The 23,143-nt window shown below is 53.7% G+C and overlaps 1 protein-coding gene across 4 annotated transcripts in view; it reads right to left on the bottom strand.

Moving 5' to 3' along the window:
- MYH11 (myosin heavy chain 11) overlaps positions 1-23,143 on the bottom strand; it is a 114,251-nt gene that overhangs the window by 14,174 nt on the left and 76,934 nt on the right. For all 4 annotated transcript variants that reach the window (XR_015727877.1, XM_045776042.2, XM_045776040.2 and 1 more), the window contains 18 exons: positions 22,581-22,699; positions 21,653-21,805; positions 20,589-20,762; positions 18,911-19,084; positions 17,135-17,249; positions 14,512-14,705; positions 13,067-13,188; positions 12,830-12,899; positions 12,505-12,665; positions 10,992-11,100; positions 9,564-9,695; positions 9,261-9,467; positions 8,171-8,308; positions 6,976-7,099; positions 6,264-6,435; positions 4,548-4,760; positions 3,221-3,365; positions 1,092-1,298 (listed from right to left, as the gene is read on the bottom strand). Coding sequence is in view for 3 of the 4 variants with exons in the window: in XM_045776042.2 (XP_045631998.1) it covers positions 1,092-1,298; positions 3,221-3,365; positions 4,548-4,760; positions 6,264-6,435; positions 6,976-7,099; positions 8,171-8,308; positions 9,261-9,467; positions 9,564-9,695; positions 10,992-11,100; positions 12,505-12,665; positions 12,830-12,899; positions 13,067-13,188; positions 14,512-14,705; positions 17,135-17,249; positions 18,911-19,084; positions 20,589-20,762; positions 21,653-21,805; positions 22,581-22,699 (2,729 nt within the window). In the remaining variant the exon portion in view is untranslated. The remainder of the gene's footprint in view (positions 1-1,091; positions 1,299-3,220; positions 3,366-4,547; positions 4,761-6,263; positions 6,436-6,975; positions 7,100-8,170; positions 8,309-9,260; positions 9,468-9,563; positions 9,696-10,991; positions 11,101-12,504; positions 12,666-12,829; positions 12,900-13,066; positions 13,189-14,511; positions 14,706-17,134; positions 17,250-18,910; positions 19,085-20,588; positions 20,763-21,652; positions 21,806-22,580; positions 22,700-23,143) is intronic.

Genomic DNA, 23,143 nt, shown 5'->3' with positions numbered 1-23,143 from the left:
GGCCAGACACAGAGCTGCTCTAGACCCGCCTGCTCCCCAATGTTGGAGAAGAGGATGCCGACGACACCTCTGCTTCCAAGGGCCCTTTTCCCACCACCCTCTTCCTCACCCCTACTCTTGGCCCTTTCATGGGCCCTTATGGCCAAAACCAGAGGTGCAGGAGCAGGTCCTTTTGGAGATTCCAGCCCACCGTCCATCCCCTTCGCACTTACAACGAGGATATAAATGATCTTGACTCTGCTCCTCTAGAATGTTGCTTATGTTAGGAGAGCAGAGTCCCTGCTCTCCCCTGCACGTGGGGAAAAAATCATATTTAATGCTTCCCTTGCCTCCCCTGTCCCAGGCTATAAGCACATTAAATATTTATCAAAGGTCTGCCTATATCCAATGAATGGAAGTCAGGCCAAACCTCTAGTCAAAGCTAGATAAGACCAAAGACAAACAGACCTTGTCATTGCTCCTCTTAAAACCTATCAATGGCTTCTCATCACTCGGAGTAAAGACGAATATACGTATAATGGGGCCTTGAAGACCCTGTGTCATCCAGGCACGACCTACCTCTCTAGTCCCACTTTGCACGTTTCCCCTTCTAGCTCAGCATTCTCGCTCTCCTTCTGTCATCTCTTATAATTTCCCGCCTACCCCTGGGCCCTTGCACATGCTGTTCCCTCTGCCTGCTAGCCTTCTACTTATCTCAGACTATACCTCCTTCTTAGGGAAGCCTTTCCAGACTCTTCCTGCAGGCCAGGCCCCTTGTTACTTACACTAACTGCATCATTTTGCATTCATTCATGGGACTAGAAATGCCTTTCCCTCCACTGGGTCAGAGTTCTATCGGGCCAGGTGCCGGGTCTTTCTCACTGCTGTGTCTCAGCATTAAACATTGTGCCCGGCCCACAGCAAATGGGCCCACAGCAAATGCTTGCTGAATGAGCAGACGAAGAGAATGGAAGAGAGAGCCCATCTCTCCCTGAGGATGGCAACAAGAGGAAAGCGACTTGCTTTGCAGCAAGAGAGACTTCAGTTAGCTGCGAAGAGCGTCCTCCCGCGCAGAGCTGGGATCAAGGGAGCCTGGCTGCGCCGCGCCTCACCTGCAGCTTGTGGACCTTGTCGTTGAGCTCGGCCCGGGCGCGCTCCCCGTCGCTGCACTTGGACTGCAGTTCCTGCAGCTGCACCTCCAGCTTCTTCTTCTTGTGCTCCACCTCCTGCTTGGCTTGGCTCAGGACCCTCAGCTCTCCGGCCAGGTCGGCGTTCTCCTTCTCCAGCGTCTGCTTGTTCTTGTCTAGATTGGCCTTGGCCTGGCCGAGGAAGCAGAGGCGGGGAGGCGGTACAGCTCCGGCCAGGGACAGTTAAAGATCAGAAGCTCTGCCCCTTGGGGGCATCGTCCTCTTTCCCTTTCCCTCCATCAGTCAGGAAGGTTCCAGGGAGGGGAGGGACATGGCGGGGTGGGGGACACACAGTCACTCTAAGACTTTTTGTATTCTCTTTTTTCTAAAGCTCATGGGTTGCAAAGGATCCCACGAGCTACAGCCAACCTGCGGTCATGTCCTGGTTGACCTATTCTTAGTTGCCAACATTTTAATAAAGTAATGTCATGTAAAAATCTGGATTCCAGGGGCGCCTGGGTGGTTCAGTCTGTTAAGTGTCTGCCTTCGGCTCAGGTCATGACCCCAGGGTCCTGGGATCTAGTCCTGCATTGGGCTCCCTGCTCAGTGGGGAGTCTGCTTCTGCCTCTGCCTCTCTCTCTCTCATGAATAAATAAATAAAATCTTAAAAAAAAAAAACCTTTAAAAAAAAATCTGGGTTCCAGCTTCTTTACGAAAAATCCCAGTGTCCTGTACCGTGACGGGTGATGGATACATACGCATAGCTCAAAATTCATCGAACCCGACAGTTAAAATTGGTGGGTTTTACTGCATATACCTCAGGAATTCTCACTTTTAAAAAGCAAGACAAACATACTCAGTGGGGAAAAACAGCTTTTCGCCTTAGGTCAGGAACAACATAAGGATGTCCACACCCCTTTTATTCAACTTAGTACCGGAAGGGGAAATGTACATTGTAGTTAGGATGAGCAAAATCGTATTTGCCCAACATGCATAAAGCATTGAGACAATGTCCAAGGCTGGTATTCCGATCCCACTTGAGAAGAGGACACAAACAAGGGTCCTTTTACTCATCTGGAGGGTGAGGGGGGCTCGGTCTGGCACCGCAGTTTCCAGAATGGTCCTAAGACCACCTGTATGTGGGCGGAAGATGGGGCCAGGGGATCTGCCCATTAACAAGGCCACAGAGGAAATGAAATGAAATGGAAAGCAATGGAACAGTGTGGGGCCATTATTTTCACGTGCAGGAAATTTTGAGATTCTGCGAGCAGCGGCAGTGACCTAGCTCACAGAAAGGTGCTCAGTAAAACACCTCCCGAGGAATATTCACCTAGGCTAGTCACAGGAACAAATGCCAACTCCAACACGTTTTAGGTAATGCCACCCCCACTTAGTCTAGCTTGGGGGGATATCTAGAAAGTGCTGGGATGCGGGGAAGCCATAGCACTGAGGGTGAGGGACAGAATTCAGATCTTGAGGGAAAGAATCCAGATGTCGCAAGCTACAAAGCTCACCCCTCGGAATGAAACTCAAGGAAATTCTCCCAAGGGAGAGGAAGTTCCCGGTACAAAGCATTCAGAGGAGTGCTCTTTCGCTGCCCCACATCCCATACGCCCCAAATAGCCCAGCACGGGGGGCGGCGGGGGGAAGAGCGATTAGATCCTGTCATTCTCAAACTCTGCCAGAGAGCTGTTTCCCTCCCATCTGCAGAGAAATTATAGGATGTTGTCCATCTCAAGTTATCCTCCCAGAAGTTTTGCTAAACGGTGGCTTATCTGTGGGGGGCAGTGGATTGTAGACCCTGCCCTGGAGAGGGTATGAGGCAGGTTTACCCACTGCCTGCCTGGGTTCAAATCCCGGCTCAGGCACTAGCTGTAGGACCTTGGGTAAGTCCCTTCACCTCTAGGCACTCTGATCCTTCATGTGTTGGATGGGCTCCTCAGCACCTGTCTCACAGGCGGTTGTGAGGAGTAACTGACCTATGTACTTACTAAATGCCCTCTCGACCATTGTCATTACAGTGTCATACGGCTGGCTCTGTCTCAGCACAGACCCTGATCTGTAGTTATCGGAAGCTGTTGGCATATATGGTCACCAAAAAGCTCACCACGTACCCTCTTGAACTGCTCCAGCTGCTCGGTGAGCTCCTCCACCGCCTGGGTGTGCTTCTGCCTCATCTCCTGGACCTGGGCCTCGTGGGACCGCGTCTCCTCGTCCAGGGCCTTCTTCAACACCGTCACCTCCTGCTCCCTCTTGGCCCTGGGCGGGAAGAACACAGTGAGTGGCCGTTGCGTGGAGATAGGGCTTCACTTCAGACAGTGCTACACACAGGAATGAGCGCTCTCCCAGGACCCCGAGCTGAGGTCTCCATCGCCAGCCCTCCCTGGCTGTGTGACCTCGGGGGAGTCACCTAACCTCTCCGGACCCGGCATTTCCTCAGCTGCAAAATGAGGAGCATGGTTACTGCCCAGAAACTCTCAAAGCCAGCCAATAAATATGCAAAAATACTCAAAATCATGTTGAAGGAACGTTGAGTTGCAAAATGTTCCTCAAATGTTCATATTAGCTCTTATTTATTGAGCATTTATTATATGCCAGGCCCTGACCTAAGTTCTTGAATATTACCTTTAGAGTGACCCTCAGGGGCAGATATATGAATTCTTCCAATTTACAGATGAGAAATCTAAGGCTAAGAGAGGGTAGGCAGTTTGCACATGTTGGTACAACCACTGGGCGATAAGAGCCAGAACCTGGTCTGGCTCGGAGCCCATGTGCTTAAATACTGCACCGAGCTTTTCTGGATCGTGGACCAGATGGAGAGGGAGCAGGACACTGTGTTGGCTTCTACGCACAGGTAAAGGATGTGGCACAAAACCCCAGAGTGTGGGAAATCGGTCTCAGTGTTAGCTCCTGACCCAGGACGCGCTCAAATCCATCTGCATGTTTGTTGAATGAATAAGCGACCTACTTTCACTAAAGTCAGCTTTCCTTATCTAGCAGGTGAACTGTTTTTGTTGGGGTTTTTGTGGTGTGTGTGTTTGTTCTGGGGCGTTTTTTTGTTGCCGGTGTCTGCGATCCTCCAGTGAATCTTAGGACACATCCAACAAATGTTGTTTTAAAACATGGGTCACAGGACAGACACACGCTTGGGGACTGGGACCTGGAGGGCTACTGACACACGCGGACACACACATGAGAAGACGGGAAGGAATACCCAAAAATGTTGACTGTGTTGGGACTAAGGGTGATGTTTTTGGTGTCTGTGTTTCTATAGCTTTCAGATTGTTCTCGAATCGAGCAGGTCCTACTACCATGACGCAAAATTAGATGAATAAGGGTCGTGCCTCGATTCCAGACGGTGACTGTGGGGCCTGAGGAGGCCTGTGATTCAGGGTGTGCCTGGGGGCTGCCGCTCCTCCACCGCCCCATCCATGCTCCCACCTGAGCTCCTGCTGGGTGGCCGTGCTGTCCAGCGTGTCCTCCAGCTCTGTCTTCAGAGCTTCCAGCTCCTCCCCCAGGTCCCGCTTCTGCTTCTCGGCCTTGTTTCTCGCCGCCCGTTCTGAGTCCAGGTCCTCCTGGAGGTCTGAGATGTGACCCTCCAGCTCCCGGATCTTCTTCAGAGCATTGTTCTTCTGAGCAATTTCATCGTCGAGCCTGCCGGGGACAGATCACCAGGATCAAGACCCCTGGGTCCCTGGCCCCTGAGATCTCACGACGTCACCAAAGATTGTTTCCTGGGAACCAGAAACTCATGCTCCATAGACATCAAGCCACGTTCCACCCACGTCCCTGAGACATGGGGGACCCCTTCTTGCTAGGTGGGACTGCTGGCAGATTAGGACTTGTCTGATGTCAAAAAACAGACTGTGGTGAGTGTGTGTGTGTGTGTGTGTGTGTGTGTGTGTGTGTGTGTGTGTGTGTGAAAGCAGAGCCTGGTCCCAGACTAGTCAGGTGCCTCGTTCACAGCAGGAGCTTAATAGATGCTCTGTGAACACTAGACAGTCCTTTCTCCTTAGCAGCTACTTGTTTTTCTTTCTTCCTTTTGCTCAAACAGTGGCTGAGGGCCTGCTCCATGCAAAGCACCGGGTGTTGCTTGGGGAGCTATTAAAACCAGGGCCCCCAGTGTGGGGGACGCGGCGACCATGGCTCAAGGTGGGGCATAAATGCACTGTCTGAATGGCCTGGAGTGCATTAGGACTTTCGTGGAAGGCAGCTCCCTCCTGACGCATGGTGGAGCTGACCTCTTGCTGTGATGGAAGGAAAGGGAGCAACATGAAAGAGGGCTCAGAGGCAAGACTCCTCAGAGCAGGGGGAGATGAGCACCTCAACCGTACAGAGCCTGGGGACGGGAGCAGTAGGAGAGAAAGCTAAAGGGTCGGGTTAGGGACAGGGCGTGCGGAGCGGGAGCCTGGCCTTCTGTGCACAAGCCAGCGAAGTCTTCCGCGAAGGTTCACAGCCCAGGGGATGCTTCTGGTCCATCACCCTAGCGCAGTCCTGCAGCACACACTGGGAGCGAAAGAGCTGGCCAGGGGACCAGTCAGAAAGTTCTGGGGCTCAGATCCCAGCTCACATTCCCTCACCTCCCCCCACGCATGGCTTCCTGCTCAGGGACACAGAGATCGCAGCAGTGTCCCTAGCTGGTGTGCGCGAAGATGCTGCCTGGAAAGAGCGTGGCACAGTGAACAGGAAAATCCCCGTGAGCTGTGGCTGCAGGATTCCCGGTGCGAGGGTTAGCGTGAACCCGGCCAGGAGAAGGGCAAACGGGATGGGGCAGGGACACGTCTCAAAGGACCAGCAGAATCTGAGGGCTACTGCAGTCTGGGGGTGGGAGGAGAGCAGAAGGAGGGGCACGAGGGTCGTCCTGGGCTCAGGCACGCAGTGCCCAGACTCCCTGGGCCACTGTAGACGAGAAGGGCCTGGACATCCAAGAGGCAGATGGGGCAGAAGTAGGGGAGATATGGAGACAGGAGGAGTTTGGAAGGAAGAGAGGGAAGTTGGTGGCACGGTTCTGGAGGTGCAAGCAGGACAGGGGAGGCACCCAGGAGCACAGAGGCCTGCCTGGAGGAGGAGGAAGACAGGGCCCACTGTGGTTCGGCAGGAGGGCACGGGGCCCACAGACCCACAGGAGCACCGGACGCGCCCCGCCAGCCAGGCTACCTGCTCAGGGCGGCCTGCAGCTCCTCCTCCTTCTTGGCCAGCTGCATCTTGAGCTCCGCGATCTGCGCCTGCAGGTCGGCTATCTGCTCGTGGAGGTCACTGGCCTCCCCCTCCAGCTTCCGCTTCAGCTTCTCCAGCTCCTGCCGGCTCTTCTCCTCCTTCTTCAGCCGCACTACGACAAAGCCAGGCACCCTTCAGCAGGTGCAAACTACAGCAAGGCGCCCAGAGGGCAAGCCTTTCTGCTGTGGCAACTCACGGACACGCACATGAACACGCGTGCACGCGCACACACGCACACACACACACACACACACACACACACACACACGTAATTGTCACAGCCCAGACCACTCTCTTGCGGCAGGAAAATCAATGCTGATGTAAAGCGCCTTATTATTATGACTGGTGTGTTGGCTGCGGGAGCCTCGAGAGGGTTGTACCTCCCCTAAAATCATCTGCCACGCTCAGATTTGCTCTCTGATTTTATTTTTCTTTTAGGTTTTATTTATTTGAGAGAGAGCATGAGCAGTGGGGAGGGGGAGAGGGAGAAGCAGATTCCCTGCTGAGCAGGGAGCCCGATGCAGGACTCGATCCCAGGACCCCGAGATCATGACCTGAGCCAAAGGCAGACGCTTAACCGACTGAGCCACCCAGACACCCCAGCTGATTTTAAAACACCCATTTGAAACCCTCTTCGAGATAGCCAGTTTACCTTCCAGTTCTGAAATCATAGATTCGTGCTTATTTTTTAGCTTGGTAAGATTCTTGGCCTTTTCTTCCTCTTCTGCAAGATTCGTTGTCAAGTCACTAATCCTCTCTTCGAGGAGTTTTCGCTCCTTTTGGGGAAAAGAAAAAGAAATATCGGTAGGTTTTATTTTTTTTTTCCTCTTCTCCAGGATCTACATTTCATTTTTAGTTATTTCCAGATAAACAGTTGGAAAGAAAACCCACATGAACACCAAAGACAACCTCTAATATTAAAATATAAAGAGAAGTTCCTTAATGGTCATTCCCTAAAACCCAGCCATTTCCCATCTCATGCGACCTCTGACCCCCACACTTCATGTTCCAAGCAATCACACCCTCATCCCTGCCTACCACATGCCGGCTCTTCCCTGCCACAGGGCCTTTGCACAGATAGGACCACCTGCTGAGCTGCTCCTCCACTCCCTTTCCAACTGCTCTTCATTCTTCAGGTTTCCTCTTAAATGTCACTTCCTCCAGGAAGCCTTCCCGGAATACCTTGCTTCCATCCCCTAATGCTCTATTTTTATAATATGGTGAACACCTTCTTCAGAACCCTGATAATGAGGGCCATTAATGGTTAGGTGTTTCCTGCCTCCCTAGAGTATGAGCCCCACCAGGGCAGGACCCCCCTTCACCATGCATGCCCTGCACCCCAAACAGGGCCTGGCTCACGGTAGGTGCCAGCTGACATCTAGTTCAAAGAACTCAAGGGAGCCCAACCTCAGTGGAGCTGCTTAGTGGTTCCTGCCTTGGGTGACCTACTCATCCCAGGTGACACAGGGACTTTTCCAGTTTGGCCACTCAAAGTCCCACATTCCAGAAAGCCTTCAGTCCCAGGCAAACCAGGACCACGGTTCACCCTATTACTAACTGGAAGTGGCCTTGCGAGAATGCAGGAGAGGCCCCCAAGTCTCAGGTTCATGGCTGCCTTTGCCAACTCAGGGGTGTCTACTGGAATGGAATTTCTGAGACCTGCTCCATGGCAGCCCTGGTGCTGCTGGGACCGCTGGGGACTCCGTCCATGGGGCCCACCTGCCTCTAGATGGCAGTCAGAAGGCTGCCTCCAGCATCTTGCATTTGGCCAGAGAGGGAAAGCATCTGGAGCGCTTGGCCCCGGGGAGCCCGCCAGGTTAACGCAGACGCTGGCCCCACGCGCTCACTTTTGACAGCTTATTGTTCTGATCGTCCATGACCAGAATATCGTCCTCCAGTTTCTTGATCTTGGCCTCGGCCGTGACCTTCTCGAGCTGTAGCTTCTGCCTCGCGGCTTCCTCCTCCTCCAGCTGTTCTTCCAGGTCCTTTTTTGGGGAGGGAAAGAATCACAAACCTCGCTCACAACAGGGACCCTCTCTCGCAGCTTGGGGGGTTGACTTACGTGGAGTCTGGGCCTCACGGAACCCACCCCACCACCACGCACTGTGGTCTCCTTTTACTGGAAATAAAAGCTTTGGGAAACCACTGGCTTCGTGAAGCCTCAGTCTTTCCATCTGTCAAACGGGGATAGTAGATACTGTGTGGTTTCAAAACGTGCCCACCAATTCTCTGGTAGTCTTCCCTTCAGGAGGTGGAGGCTAATTCCTCTCCCCATCAGTGTGGGCTGGATTTAGGATGCTCTTCTAACAAATAAACCAGGAGGAAGCGATGGGGCGGGATGTCTGAGATTAGGCTGTAAGAGGCACCGTGGCCTCCTCCCCTGTTCCCTCTCTCGATTCGTTCCTCCTGGGGGAAGCCAGCCGCCATGTAGCTCTAAGGAGAAGCCCCCCACCCCACCCCCGCCGCTCCAGCGAGTTGCTGAGGCCTCTTGACCACAGCCACGGGAGCAAGCCACGGGAGCAAGCCACGTGGACACGGGTCCTCCAGCCCTGGGCTCACATCCCGACTGCAACCTCAGGACAGACTCTCAGCCAGAACCTCCAGGCGACCCCACGACACGCTGATTTGTTGTTCCTAGCTGCTAAGTTCCGGGGGTGTTTTGTCCTGCAACCCCAGCTCACTAATACAATTAACCCTCTCACGGGGTTGCTAGGAGAGAAAAGGTGTTCGCTCGCACACGGAGGGCAGGGCAGGAGAACAGAGCGGGCCCTCCAGGAGACCGCTCTGGCTACATGGCCCTGCCTGCGCAGATGGCCCATTGTCTCCAAGCCCTAGTCCCCCGCGGGGACATACATGACCACACGCACCTCCCAGGCCTGCAGGGAGGGTCGAACGATAAGCCACCCTCCAAGGGTAGCAGCCCCTGCAGGCCCTTACCAGCATCTGCTGGGCCATCTTCTTCTTCTCGGCCTGCAGCTGCTGGCCGCGGTCTTCCTCCTCCTCCAGGCGGGCCTCCATCTCATGCAGGATCTCCTCCAGCTCCTGCTTCTTCGCCGCCAGCCGGACCCGCATCTCCTCGGCCTCAGCATACAGCTCTGTCTCGGCCTGCAGCTGCTCCTGAAGCAGGTTCTTCTCCTCGGCCAGCTGCACGCGGGGAGCAGGGGGCGGCCGGTGAGCCCCGCGGGGACACACCCGCCCGCCCTCCCTCCGCAGCCCCGCCGCGCACCCCCGGGCAGCTACCTGCGAGTGTTTCTGCTCCAGCTCCTTGAGCTCGCTCTCGGCCTTCTGCTGCCGCTCCTTGGTCTTCTGCAGCTCATCCTCCTTGGCCTGCATCTCCTCCTCCTGCCGTGTCACCTGCAGCAGGGGCTTCACCTGCACACACGCCAACAGATGTCATTGGCTCTCATGGCACAAGGCAGGTGTAAGCTCTCCTACTCGCTCAGATCAGCGGTTCTCAACCAGGGACGGTTTATGCCATCCCACACCCCCGAGGGCACGCTTGGGGATTTCTGGGGACAGTTTGGGCCGGATGCTACCAACACGGAGTGGGTACGGGCCGGGGACGCCGTTGCAGATTCTAGAACGCACAGGGGAGCCCCCGCAAGACGGGATTATCCATCCCAAAACACCAACAGCACCGAGCTTGAGAAATCATACACTAGAGCAACCGGAAAGGTGCACGGTGTGAAGGAAGATGTCTCTCCTCCTCCCATTTAGTCCCTTCCCAGAGAATTACTGCTGACCAAGGGCCATATTTCATTCCAAGGAGAAAAGAAATCTCCCACGTTCTCCCTCCCCATCAAGGTCAATGCGCACGTTGTTGGCATTTCCCGCCAGTCTGTTTTCCTGTATGTTTAAAAAATACACCCGAGATCACGCTGTCCGATTTTCTATGCCACACCGTTACTTAAAACTACAGGAGGATTATGCCCCCATGCCGCTCTGTCAGCCTTACACCTTTGTTTCTTGATAGCTGCCATTTTTGTGGCACAGGATGGGTGAGAGGGGACATCCCTGTCTTACTCCTGGCTTTAGGGGAAAAGCTCTCAGTTTTGTCCCCGTTAAGGATGACGTTAGCCGTGGGTTTTCTACAGCAGGCCTTTATTATGTGGGGGTAGGTTCCCTCTCCACCTCCCTCGTCGAGGGTTTTTGGATAGCCGTCATTTTTAAGAGTTGCAAAGCATCCCACTGATAGTTGAGTCTGGTGGGGGCTGGGTGCTGACATTTTGCTCCTGTAAATAAGATGCACGACAAATGCCCCTGATTCCTGATTTCCAGAGAATCATGGTGCTTGACGAAAAAGCCAGTTGCCCAGAAGCCAGACCATCTGACTCCGTTGATGCAACGTTCTGGGAACGGCAACATCACAGAAAGGGAGGACGGATCGGCTATGCCGGGGAGGTGGGCGTGGCCAGAAAGGAGCAACCTGAGGGGTCCCTGTGGAAATGCTCTGGATCTGAGTCAGGGTGATCGATAACCCATGTGCCGAAGAAGGTGGGGTGGGGTGGGGTGGCTTCTGGGGCCCGAAGGACTGGGGACAGGGGAGCTCTGATTCTGAGCCCCCGAGTGCACCCGGGCCGGCAACCAAATGTGGTCCCACAGTGGGAGTGTCTGGAGCACAGAGCCCGGGCGGAGGGTCCCCACGGGTGCGGGGCCCGCGACACCCACCTTGGTGAAAAGTCTCCACCACTGCCAGTTCCGCAGCTTGAGGTAGGCCGCGCAGTTCCTCTGAATCACCTTCATGGCCGTCAGCTGTTGCTGCCGCTTGGCGAAGGCCCTGGGGCGGGGGAGGGGGTGCCGTGAGAACCCCCTCCCGGGGCGGGGCTGGGGGGAGCCAGCCCCTATCTCCACGCAGTCGTCTTCAGCATCCCGAAAGCAAGACGCGCCTGTCCGGCGTGTGATGTTGTGACTCGCGCAGGGACGTCCCCCCTGCCCCCCCAGTTCTCTCCAGCCAAGATTCTTCAGGAAACTCTAAAACTCCTTCTTCAGGAAGCACATGCGTACTGTCTGGGCAATGACTGCTTCAATCATCCGAAGGCCAGAGCCTTTCTCGGTGAGCAACGAAAACGCCCTGGACTCAGAGCCGTGGTCCAAACAACACCTAGGAAGTCAATCCACGCTACACCATTCCTAAGGGGGATCCTACATGTCTCCAGCTGGGCTGCATCTTCCCCAAAGCTCAGGGTCTGACAAACCTAGTCTCTCCTCAGGTGTATTTTCGAAATCTCCAATCTGACTCAGAACCAGAACTCTTTGGGTTTAAGGGCCGATGGGTTTGCCAAATCACCGCCAAGGGTGCTGAAAGGATTCTCTTTCTTCTGCTCAGCGGCCATCCTGGAACATGGGTGAACTTGAAGAAGGACGCCGCTCCAGTTAGTGGAGACGGGAGGGGGCATCGGAGAATTTAGTTATGGAATTTAACACTTAGATCAGTCCCTGGACTACAAAGAGCCCCCCCCCCCCCCGCCGCCCCGTTCTGGCCTTCACCATCTTGGTTCTGGCCTCCAACATCTTGTTCTGGCCTTCACTATCTTGGGGCCACTTGGCAATGAATGAGCTTACTGCAATGAGGGCTCTGCAGACAAGAGCGCGGTCCACACCTCACGGTAACACATGCCCCGGACAGAGAGCCACTCCGTCAGCCCCCTGCAGTCCTCTTTGGGGTGTGACTTCCCACAAGGAGCCCCATCCCTCGTGCAGACCTCAGGCCTCACAAAACAGAAGGGGCATCCGATCTTCCAAGACCCCGCCTTTGGAATTCCTTTTGAACACAGGGATACGAATACAGCCAAATCCTCTTTCCTCCAAACCTGACCGTATTCTCACACTTCTGAAATGACACCTGGCCCTGTTCTTAACCCTCTTCACGCCCTTCACTGACTCCTCACAAACAACCCCACAGGGCAGGAATGAGCACCCTCATTCTCAAGTGGAGAGATCGGGGCCTCAAGGAAAGAGTGAAACTTGCCCAAGTTCACCAGCAAGTAAGTGGGGGTGGTAGGACGAGAGCACTTATAACTAGGGCGCATCCCTACAGTGGGAGCGTTTTTGCTTCTGCAAGAAGCAGCCACGGCAGGTGGCTTCTTAGAAGCAAGAAACCAGAATATGAGGCCGCAGAGCGCCCCGAGCAGTGTAGGTTTCTGGGCCGTTTGCAGGGAGGCGACGGCACTCGGAGCCTTACTTCCTGGCCAGGTAGCCGCGACACATGGCCTGGAAAGCCATGATGACGTCCGTGATCTTCAAGTCCCGTTCCTCCTCCAGGTGTGCCAGGACCCCCGTCCGGAAGAAGATTTTGCTCTGGCCAATTCTGTACAAGTTGGGGTCGAGTTCCAGGGCTTTGATCTGCAGAAGGAAGGGGGGACAGGTGCTCTTGTTCTCAGCTGTGACATGTGTCCGTGAGGCGTGTTTAAGGAAGGTCCCATCCCAACAAGCTCCTGGCAGTGCCCCCAGGGACTGGGGGGGGAGTTGCAGTCAGATCCCTGGGGAGGGGCTGGGGCAGGGCTCACCATGAGAATGCAGGCCTGCTTCCCATCCATGAAGCCTTTGGGAATGGCGTTGGCAGCCAGGATCTCGTAGCTGGAGACACGGGGCAGATGCCAGTGATCAAACACCTCTCCAGCGTCCTTCTGTCCCTCCTCCTGAGCTGATGCACCCCCCTCTCCAGCATCCTGCCATCCCTCCATATGGCCTGGCTCACCCCCCCCGCCCACCCCAACCCCCATGTGTGGCCCCAGCAAGCTCACCGTTGGCGGAACTCCTGGAAGACGATCCTGTTGGGGAAGCCCTGACGGCAGATGCGAATGCCTTCCAGCACCCCGTTGCAGCGCAGCTGCTCCAGCACCAGAAAGGCGTCCAGCTTGCCAGACTGCAAGGGCAGAGAGGCCCGTGGACCAGGGGGGCTGGGACTCAGGGAGCAGCAAGCCCCAAATCTCAGGCCTGGGTGACCCACCTTGTCAGGCCACCGAGGTTGACAGAGGCACCAGGTGAGGTCTCAGCTGAGGGTACAGGTGCCACCTCTCTTGTACTCGGTGACACCAGCATCACCTGGCTAGAAGCTGGGGCTTCCTCCCCATCACCTCTCCTTCCCTCACCTCTTCTCCATCAATGGTTCTACAGCAGCTACTTCCAGGTAACTCCCAACGGACGTACTGCTGTCCACTGCCATCCACCCGCCATCAACACCCCCTACCTGCTTCCCTCTGCAACCTCCCATTCTGTTTCCATAACATCAGTCTGATCATGGCATACCCCTGCTTTTAAAAGCCCCCAATGCCTCCTCTGGTCAACCCACGAGAAGTGCCACAACCCAGCTCCTGCCAAGTGATTCAACCCCATCTCTCCCAATCCCTGCCTCACACCATCACATGCCAACGTGAAATGACCTAGTGTTTCACTGCCTAGACCTTTCATCTCTCAGCTCACATCTTTGGTAGGTCCCATTGCCTAGGATGCCTTCCACTTCACCAAGCTGATGCCTACAGGCTCCCAAGGCAGCATTCTCGGAGCCCCGAGGCTGGAGTGGGAACCCCAGCTGCACGGAGTTCTCATAATTGACCACACTACATCGTGCATAGCAGCTTGTGTGTTTCTCTCCCCCACCGGCTCTCCCGGGGTGAACATTACTGACATCTTGGGCTGGATGAGTCTCTGCTTTTCCCTCCGTGAGGGCTGCCCTGTGTGCCACAGGGTGTTTAGCAGCATCCCTGGCTTCTACACACTGGATGCAAACAGCAGGTTCCTCCCGGTTATGACAGCTAACAAAGTCTGCAGACATGGCCATGTGTCCCGGGGGAGGGGCACCACTGCCCCAGCTGAGCACCCTGCCCTAGAACTGTAAGGACCCTGCAGGCAAGGACCACAGTTTGTCCAGCCTGTATCGTCAGCACCTGGCACAGGTGCAGCGCAGTAAATCTTGACTGGGATGATGAACGGTTGAGTGACTGTACGCCCTGGATGGAAACTCCAGGGCTGAAAGTCCCTTCCGTCCCCTCACCTTCCTTTGCCTCCAGGATGGGGAATAGGTACCCAACTCAGACAACCTTCCACCCGCGTCAGATGGAGCCATGGGGTACGGACTCAGGCTTTCCTCCTGCCCCTCTCCCCTGGTCTGCCTCTCCCTTTCCCAAAGCCCCTAGGGTGCCCCCAGGGAGGACATCCTGACCCCCAAGGAGCCAGCCAGCAGCCTCACCCTCTTCTCGTGGTTGGGGATGATGCAGCGCACGAAGTTGGGTGTGGTGTTGCGCAGCGTGGTCATCAGCTTCCCCAGCTGCTCTTTGTAGAGCTGCCCCACCGTGCGGAACATGCCCTTCTTGGTCTTGGAGGCGCTGGGCAGCGAGCTCTCCGTCATCTTGGCCATCTGGTCCAGGCCCACGATGCGGTCCACTGTGGGGCACGTTAATGTTGGTGTCAGCCTCTGGCCCACCCAGGGGCCCGCCACCTCCACGATAGGCCAGATGACCAGGGCCAGAGGGTGGAGACCCTAAGTCCTCTGCTCTTCTCTGGTGGGAACTGCCCTCCCCCATTCTCTTCCACAGGGGACCAACACCTTTCCTCCAGCAATAGGTAGGGGGAGGGGTGCAGAGGATTGCTTTCCAGGTGTTGTCTATTTGGGAACTCTGAAAGCCCCTGAGTGACAAAAAGAACAAATTCTCTCTTATGCTGTCACAGAGACCTGGAAATAAATCCCACTCTTGCCACTGTGTTGGCCTGGTGCCACTTTGTGCCTGTTTCTCCTTCTACAAAATGGGGGTAACAACACATCTACTTCATAGGGCAGGAAGAAGCAAATAAGGCTTACCCTTCCTGCCTGCCTTTGGTCCTTTATCTACCAACAAGTATTTATTAAGAGCCTACTGTGTGCCAGGCCCTACGGATACAACCATGAACAAAACAAAGACCATGTGTCTCCACACACACCCCCAGCTCATATTCTATGGATATTCTAGTGGAAAGAGACCAGCAATGATGACATATGTAAGTGTACAATATTCCGAGGGGTAAGGCGTGCTTGGAAGGATAAAGCAGGGTAACGGGGGAGAGAAAGAGCAATGGGGGTGATCTCTCCTATAAGTTGAATCGGTGATCAGGTAGATATTCGGAGAAATAATATTCAGGGCAGAAGGTATTAGCAAACACTCCAAGACAGGAATCTGGCACATTAATAGGTACTCAACAAGGAATAGGTGGTGGTGTTATTGGTGGTGGTGGTGGCACAATCACCAAGGTTCTTTTTCTTTCGGAACAGAATGAGAGACTCCCACCATCCCAGGGGATGTTGCACATGCCAAGCCCAAACCACTGGCATTGCTGTGAATTTCCCTCAAGGTGCTGCTTTGGCTGTGCCCCACAAATTTTGGTAAATTGTGTTTTCATTTTTATTTAGTTCAAAATATTTTAAAATTTCACTTGAGAAAATTAAATAACACACCAAGACACTTCTAAATAACACATGGGCCAAGGGCCAAAGAAGACGTTTCTTTGGCCCATGTGCCATTTAGAAGTGTGTTGCGTAACCTCCATGTATTTTGGGATTTTCCAGCTATCCTTCTGTTATTGATTTCTAGCTTAATTCCACGATGGTCCAAGACCAGAAATTGTATGCTTTCTATTCTTTTAGATTCATTAAGGTGTGTTTTATGGTCCAGAATGTGGTCTAGCTTGGTGGAATTTCCATGTGAGCTTGAGAAGAACATGCATTCTGCTGTTGCTGGGTGAAGTAGTCTGTAGATGACAGTTCCATCAGGTTGGCTGATGGTGGTTCAGCTCAACTCCACTGGCATTAGGATGCCCTGTTTCAGCTCCTTGTACTCAATTAGGCCCCATGGAACAATGTCTTTGCTATTCCCTGGGCTCCTTGAGGGAAGGGCCTTGCTGAAACGGTCACAAATCCCAGGCTGAGATGCCATTACCCCATCCCAGGGCCTGGGACATGGTGAGCACCCAGTAAATGTTGGCACAACAGAACCTCTCCTCCAGCATTTTCTACCGTGCTTAAAACAAGGGTGTTCAGGATAAGCCCAAGGCCCACAGGCCCCGTCACAAGGACACAATCTGCTGCAGGCACGGAGGTCCAGGAACAAAAGCGGAAAACCCCACCACCCCTAACAGTCGTCATGGAAGCAGCCATGTACTGAGGGACTGCAGGGGCTAAGCACTTCACATGGATTATCTCTTCGCTGGTTCTCAGAGGGAACACAAGTGTGGTCCCCAGAGCAGCAATAGCACCCCCTAGGAATTTGTAGGAAATGCAATTCTCAGGCCCCTCCTGGACCTGTTGAATCAGAACCTCTTGGGGGGGGGGGGATGGCCCAGCTCTCTGAGTTTTGACAAGTCCCCCCAGGAGATCCTGATGCATGCTCAAGATTGAGCCCTGGTCTAATTCTACCCTCACAATAATCCTAGGAGAGGTGGGGTCTTAGTAAGAGTTTTACTAAGGAGGACACTCAAGCTTAATGATGTCAAGAGACTCGTCCAAGATGACACAGCTAGTGTGTGGCAGAGACGAGATCACAGTAAAGTCTTTCCGACTCCAGATGGGAAGTCACCACACCTCCTGCACTGTTTTCTCTGTTACTGCCTGCACCCTGATTTAGGACCTTCTCCCTGGGGTCCAGGTGTGGGACTGAGGGGTCAGGGGTCACCACTCCAGAAGTGGCTGAACGTGTCAAGAGTCATCACTAGCACCTGCACACCCTGCCCTCTCCCCACCCCCACGCAGCCCCCCCCCCCGGAGCAGGTGTGCAAACGGAGGCAGATGGAAGGAGGCAGAGCACTGCGTACCCTGTCCCCCAGCTCCAGCCGGCAGCCCTTACCGTCCTTCCACAGGTCGGCCACGAACTTGTCCGAGGACGCATTGAGGAGGGAAGTCACGTTGTCATTCAGCGGGTCCATGTTCTTGGTCAGCCAGGCGCTGGCATTATAGTCCACCTGCCCAGGATCACCCCACCGGTCAGGCGCCCCTGCCTCCGTTACAAATGACAGCTAGGGCCCAAGGCCTCCCATTTCCCTCCCGGATCTTCCCAGGTGGGAGAGGAGATGGCATTAGCAGCCACAGCGATGGGAATCCTCAAACCCCAGGAAGAGACCGACAGATCAGTACTTTAAAGGGCCCTGTGCACGGTGGGGCATCAGCCAACGGCACCCCTTGTTGACTCTATCCTCGCTTCTCTCAGCTTCCGGCAGCCTCCCCTCTGCAGAGCCCAGGAGGACCGCTGTGAGTTCCACCAGGTGGAGAGCTTTGCTGATGGCCAAGCCCCTCCCTCCCACCTGAAGCTCCCCTCTCAAGCAGAGAGGCCTTGGGCACAATCACATGACATTGGAGGACCTCATTTCCCCTCTCTGAGGAGTGTAATTGTTGAGTCTCAGAGAGGCCGATATATGGATATACAGAAAAAGGACCGATAAAGCTTTTTCAATTCCTGACTTGACCCCGGACAGTAGCCAAAGCCTTCATTTTATGATTGCGACCCTGAAACGGAAGGAACTTGTAAAATAGCTTTGGGGGGGTTATTATGGGATGCGGGTTTGTATGGTGGTCACCAGGCCTCATCGGAGAGGGGACTGAAAAAAGCCACTTGGAAAGCGGGAAAGAGGAAAGTGTTACTCGTGTGCTTATGGGAACGCACACTCCCTGGAGTTTGGGTAGGAGTTGGCAAACTCTTTTTGGTAAAAGGCCCAGATAGTAAATATTTTCAGCTCTGCAGGGCACCACATCTCTGTCACATCGTCGGGTCACAAGCAGCCAAAGACATTATGTAAACACAGGAGCCCTGCGCCCATAGAACTGTATTTACAGAAACACGCGGTGGGTCAGATGTGGCCCCGGACAACGCCCGGTACAGGACATTGCCTGTTTGCCTGAGGCTGGAGGGGGGCAGTGCTGGAGAGACAATAAAATACTCAGATCTGCAAGCCAGGCCAAGCTGCATCTCTTCTACTTTATCCAGAACCCTCGGGAGCCATAGGGGGAGCTCCTATGTATTTACAGTTCTCACCTGACGGTTATCATTATCATGCAGAAGAAGGGGGAGGAGGAGGAGGGAGGGAGGAAGAGGAGGAGGAGGAAGAAAGAGGACGAAGAGGACAAGGAGAAGGAAGAAGACAACCGTCACGTATCCCTGGACAGCACAGGCTGGCAGTGGTGAGCGCAAGTCTGTGATAAGGGAGAGGTTTGTTGGACCCAAAGGTGTGTTTATCGGTCGTCCCATCCCAGTTGGCCCTTCCTGTTGGGTTTAAATTGTAGCAGGAAGGATTCAGCATCTATACAGGAATTGCCTGGTCACCCTGGTTGGAATATATATATTGGAATATATATGTGTGTATATATATATATAAAATATATATATAAAATATATATATAATATATATGTGTGTGTATATATATATATACACACACATATATATATATACACACACACACACACATTGGTTATATCTATTGGTCTCCCTTACAGATGCTCAGACCATACATAGGAGGCCTTGCTTGGATTTGATTTACAACACATGCCTTTGGGCTCTGCCATTCCCAAACTCCTGCTCTGAGCACCCCCCGTGGACAGAGAGCGAGCCCTGGGGCCCACGGCTGGTACCTTCCCGGCGTAGTGGATGATGGAGAACTCCGTTTTGTCCTTGAGCTGCTTGGGCTTCTGAAACTTGGGGTGCTGGCCCTGCTCCGTGCATAGCTTCTCCACGAAGGACTTGTCTGTAGCTTTGGGGAACCAGCACTCCTCGTCCAGCAGGGCCAGCACCCCGGGAGGGTTGTTCTGTGGGACACCGGAAGGCAGGGTCATAGCTAGGGTGGCCCAAGCCTCGGGCTTGTCAGAAAGAGCTGGCCACCGAAACATACTGTAGGGAGCCCCCCTGGCTCTGTCACCTCTTCTGTCTACATAGAGAGATGGATTTATGTCTTCTAGGCCCACGGATCTATCCCCAAATTAGCCCGACGGGCGGGCACCCACAGAACCTGTTTGCTGCTGCCCCCTAGTGGACAGAACACACTGACCAGCCCAAAGATCTCACACTTGAATTTGTTGCTTTACATATAAATTCATCCAGGGTTCCTTTGACCAAAGCCCTTCTCTGTGGCCCAGACAGGCTAAGCCCAGGTGCCAGGAACATGGCCAAATTTACACACATGCCATTTACTCTGCTTAAATGGTCTTCATGTTTTAGACTCAGATCAGGGAAGTATTTCTTTTCTTTTCTTTCTTTCTTTTATTTTTTATGTAAGCTCTACACCTCACGTAGGGCTCGAACTCAGGACCCCGAGATCAAGGCACATGCTCCTTCGACTGAGCCAGCCAGGCACCCTGAGAAGTACGTCTTCACTCCTCTGTCCAAAGCAGGCCTCCCTCAGCCGTTCTCCGCATGGGCCTCACGAGAGGTTTTAGTTGATTTGTTTGTCTGGTTTCACCATCTGCTCCCTCGGGAGGGCAGGGACTAGGTCCACCCCGTCCACAGTTACATCCCCAGCCCCTCAAGAGGGGCCCGGCACACAGTAGGTGCTCAGTAAACACTCAACAATCATCGCTTGTACACCTACTGTGGGCGTGGTTCTAGGAGTCAGGGACACATCAGTGAGCAAAACAAAGACCCTTGCCTTGGGGATGAATGAGAGAGAGGGGAAGAGAGGGGAGGGGAGGGAAGAGAGGGAGGGTAAGGAATGGATGGGAAGGGAGGGGAGGGGATGGAGGAGAGAGGAGGGAGGGGAGGGAATGGAGGGGAGAGGAGGGATGGGAGGGAATGGAGGGGAGAGGAGGGAATGAAGGAGAGAGGAGGAAGGGGAGGGAATGGAGGGGAGAGGAGGGAGGGGAGAGGAGGAATGGGAGGGGAGAGGAGGGAGGGGAGGGGAGAGGAGGGAGGTGAAGCAAGGGAGAGAGCAATAAAAGAAGAAAACACCCTTGAGAATAAAATGTGGGTTAAGGGACAGTGGGATCGAGGGGCGCCTGGGTGGCTCAGTCATTAAGCGTCTGCCTTCGGCTCAGGGCGTGATCCCGGTGGTCTGGGATTGAGCCCCACATCAGGCTCCTCTGCTGGGAGCCTGCTTCTTCCTCTCCCACTCCCCCTGCTTGTGTTCCCTCTCTCGCTGGCTGTCTCTCTCTCTGCCAAATAAATAAATAAAATCTTAAAAAAAAAAAAAAAGGGACAGTAGGATCGAGCTTACAAGGACCCGGGGGCGGGGGAAGCCGGGCACCCGTGGGGCGAGGGCGGGGTCCGTGTGCAGCCAAAGGAGGCCTCACACGCATGCGAGTGTGGGGGAGCCCTCACCGGGCGCTCGATGAGCTCGATGCAGGGCTGCAGGTCGAGGCCGAAGTCGATGAAGTTCCACTCGATGCCCTCGCGCTGGTACTCCTCCTGCTCCAGGATGAACATGGTGTGGTTGAAGAGCTGCTGCAGCTTCTCGTTGGTGTAGTTGATGCACAGCTGCTCGAACGAGTTCACCTGCGTGCACGACAGCGGGGGGGCCCGGTGAGCAGCTCGGTCGGAGGACAGGGCGCCCAGGGAAGCTCTGCCCCGAGAGCGCACCCTGGCTGGCACCCTTGCCACAAGAGCCCATCTGCCATTTCGGAGCCCAGAGGGCTGAGCCCCAGCAAAGGCTGCCGAGAGCTCATGGGGCTGGCTCTTTGCACGGCACAGGGTCCCCACACACGTTGTTTTGAGGGTGCTTCTCTCCTGCCCCTGCACAGAGATTTATGGGTAGTAGAACAACTGTGTAAGGTCCTTCATCACCCCCACTGCACAGATGTGGACGCTGAAACTCAGAGAGAGAGTGATTCTCTAGTACATACGTCTCAGACTACCTGTCCATCTCCAGACCTTCCCTCTCACTGAGAATGCCCCTCCAGTCTGTGGGGGTGGGATCCAGTGGCCATGTTCCCATTACATGAAGTATAGGAAGACCCTGAAAACAGGGCCTGACCCAACTCAGGTGAGTAAGAGCCAGTGAGACTCAACTGCAAGATTTTGGTTGGAACTGTTGGGAACGGTTGGAACTGCTCAGAACTTCCAAGGTTGCTGAGAGCCATCTAGAGCTGTGGCAGCCATCTTGCCACCATGAGGGGAAAACCAGCTTGAGAACAGAACCAACGTGGAGGACGGGAAAGAGAGAGATGGAAGAGATCAGGTCTTGCCTGTTGGACCCAGCTGTAGCTCCGGCCTTAGTTTCACAAATGAATACATTTCCTACACCCTCAAGGGTGTAACCTTAGCTAGACAACCTTCCACTCTAAGTAGTTATCTGCCTGCCCTTCTCTGAAATAATGACTTCTCCAGAGGGAAACTTCATCCCAGAGAGCCAAGACCATGGCTGTCATGATCCCACCAAGCTGTACCTCAAAGATCTCAAATCCAGCAATGTCCAGGATCCCCAAAAACGAAGCCCCTTGCCGGTGAGTCTTGTCTAGGGCTTTGTTCACACGGCTGAGTATCCAGCGGAAAAGGCGTTCATAGGTGGCCTTGGCCAGAGCCTCTACGGCAAAGTCTGCCTGTGGGGGCAAGTGAGGGAACATGGTCATCCCCGATGGGCCCCATTTTCAGATAAGCCTGGCCAGCAGCTCAGATTTTTATTCCCCTCCTACCCATAATCAGTCCTTTAAAAATAAACAAAAAAGGAAATTATGCCATCTCTACACCCAGTAGAAAAGTGGCAGTAAGGAATAGAGTAGTCAGACCTAAGGAATGACTGCGTGGATAATAAAACACTTCCTGTCAGAGGGACCTGGAACAGAGGAAAGCCTGTTCCATCACAGGGACCACTTAGAAGTGGTCAGTTCTGCCTCTAGAAAGGGTACACAGTCATTTTCAAAAATGTATCTTTTAGGTCTGACCTTGTATGTGCAACTACGAGATCAAGATGACGTACCATGCTGTTCTTGTTCAGTACTGAACCTTCAAAACCTGATACGGGACTTTGAATATTCCAGTATTGAATGGATGAGGGATAAAGAAATGGACAGATGGATAAAAAGATGGATGGATGGATGGTTGGATGGACACATGGGGGGGTGAATGGATGGATGAACAGATGGAAGGATGGATAAATGGATGGATGAAAAGAGATACACGGACGGGTAAATGGATGGATGGAAGGATGAACTGATGAACAGATGTTTGTATATATGGATGGATGGATGCATACATGGATGAACAGATGCATGGATGGATGGATGGATTGATGGATGGAAGGAAGATTCTGCAGAAATAAATGGCGAGTGTAGAAATCATTTCACATGCAAAACTGAACAACAAGTGCGTCGTTACCTGTTCTTTTGTCTGCGCTTTCTGCACTACATCCCGCCCGACTTTGATACGTGGGGTCAGGATAGACCTGGTGAAATCTGTCACATTAATTCCCATGAGGTGGCAAACTTTCTGAGCAGCTGGATGGAAGAAAAAGTACACTTAATAAAGTGTATTACAAAAGAGAAGGCTTAGGAAGGAAGGCACATCACATGGGACATTTGTGATCTGTGTATACCTTGGATATTTTTCGAGAAATGGAGCATGATGGTAGTGAACATTGCATGAAAGGCTCCTGAAAACTGCTGTCATTGGTGACCTCATCCCCACTGTTTTGCTAAGAGTGGGATGGAGGTATGCCCTAAGTGGGGGCTTAGGGTCAGGCAGTTCTAGACTCAAGTTCTCGCACCTTTCCCACTTCCTAACTACGTGATTTTGGAAAAGTCTTTTCTCGGCTCATAGAAAGAATGGGGCATCTGGTACCTTGTGGGGTTGTCAACATGATTAAGTGAGGTAAGGCACAGGCCAACTACCAATAAAGATGTGTCCCACTGTGCCAAGATCTGTGTTGCATCATTATTTGT

Source organism: Ursus americanus, chromosome 2, assembly GCF_024610735.1.
Source record: "Ursus americanus isolate L20-20 chromosome 2, mUrsAme1.1.p, whole genome shotgun sequence".
NCBI classification, from domain to species: domain Eukaryota; kingdom Metazoa; phylum Chordata; class Mammalia; order Carnivora; family Ursidae; genus Ursus; species Ursus americanus.
Note: the sequence above shows the minus strand (reverse complement) of the source record. Positions and strands in the feature narration are given on the sequence as shown.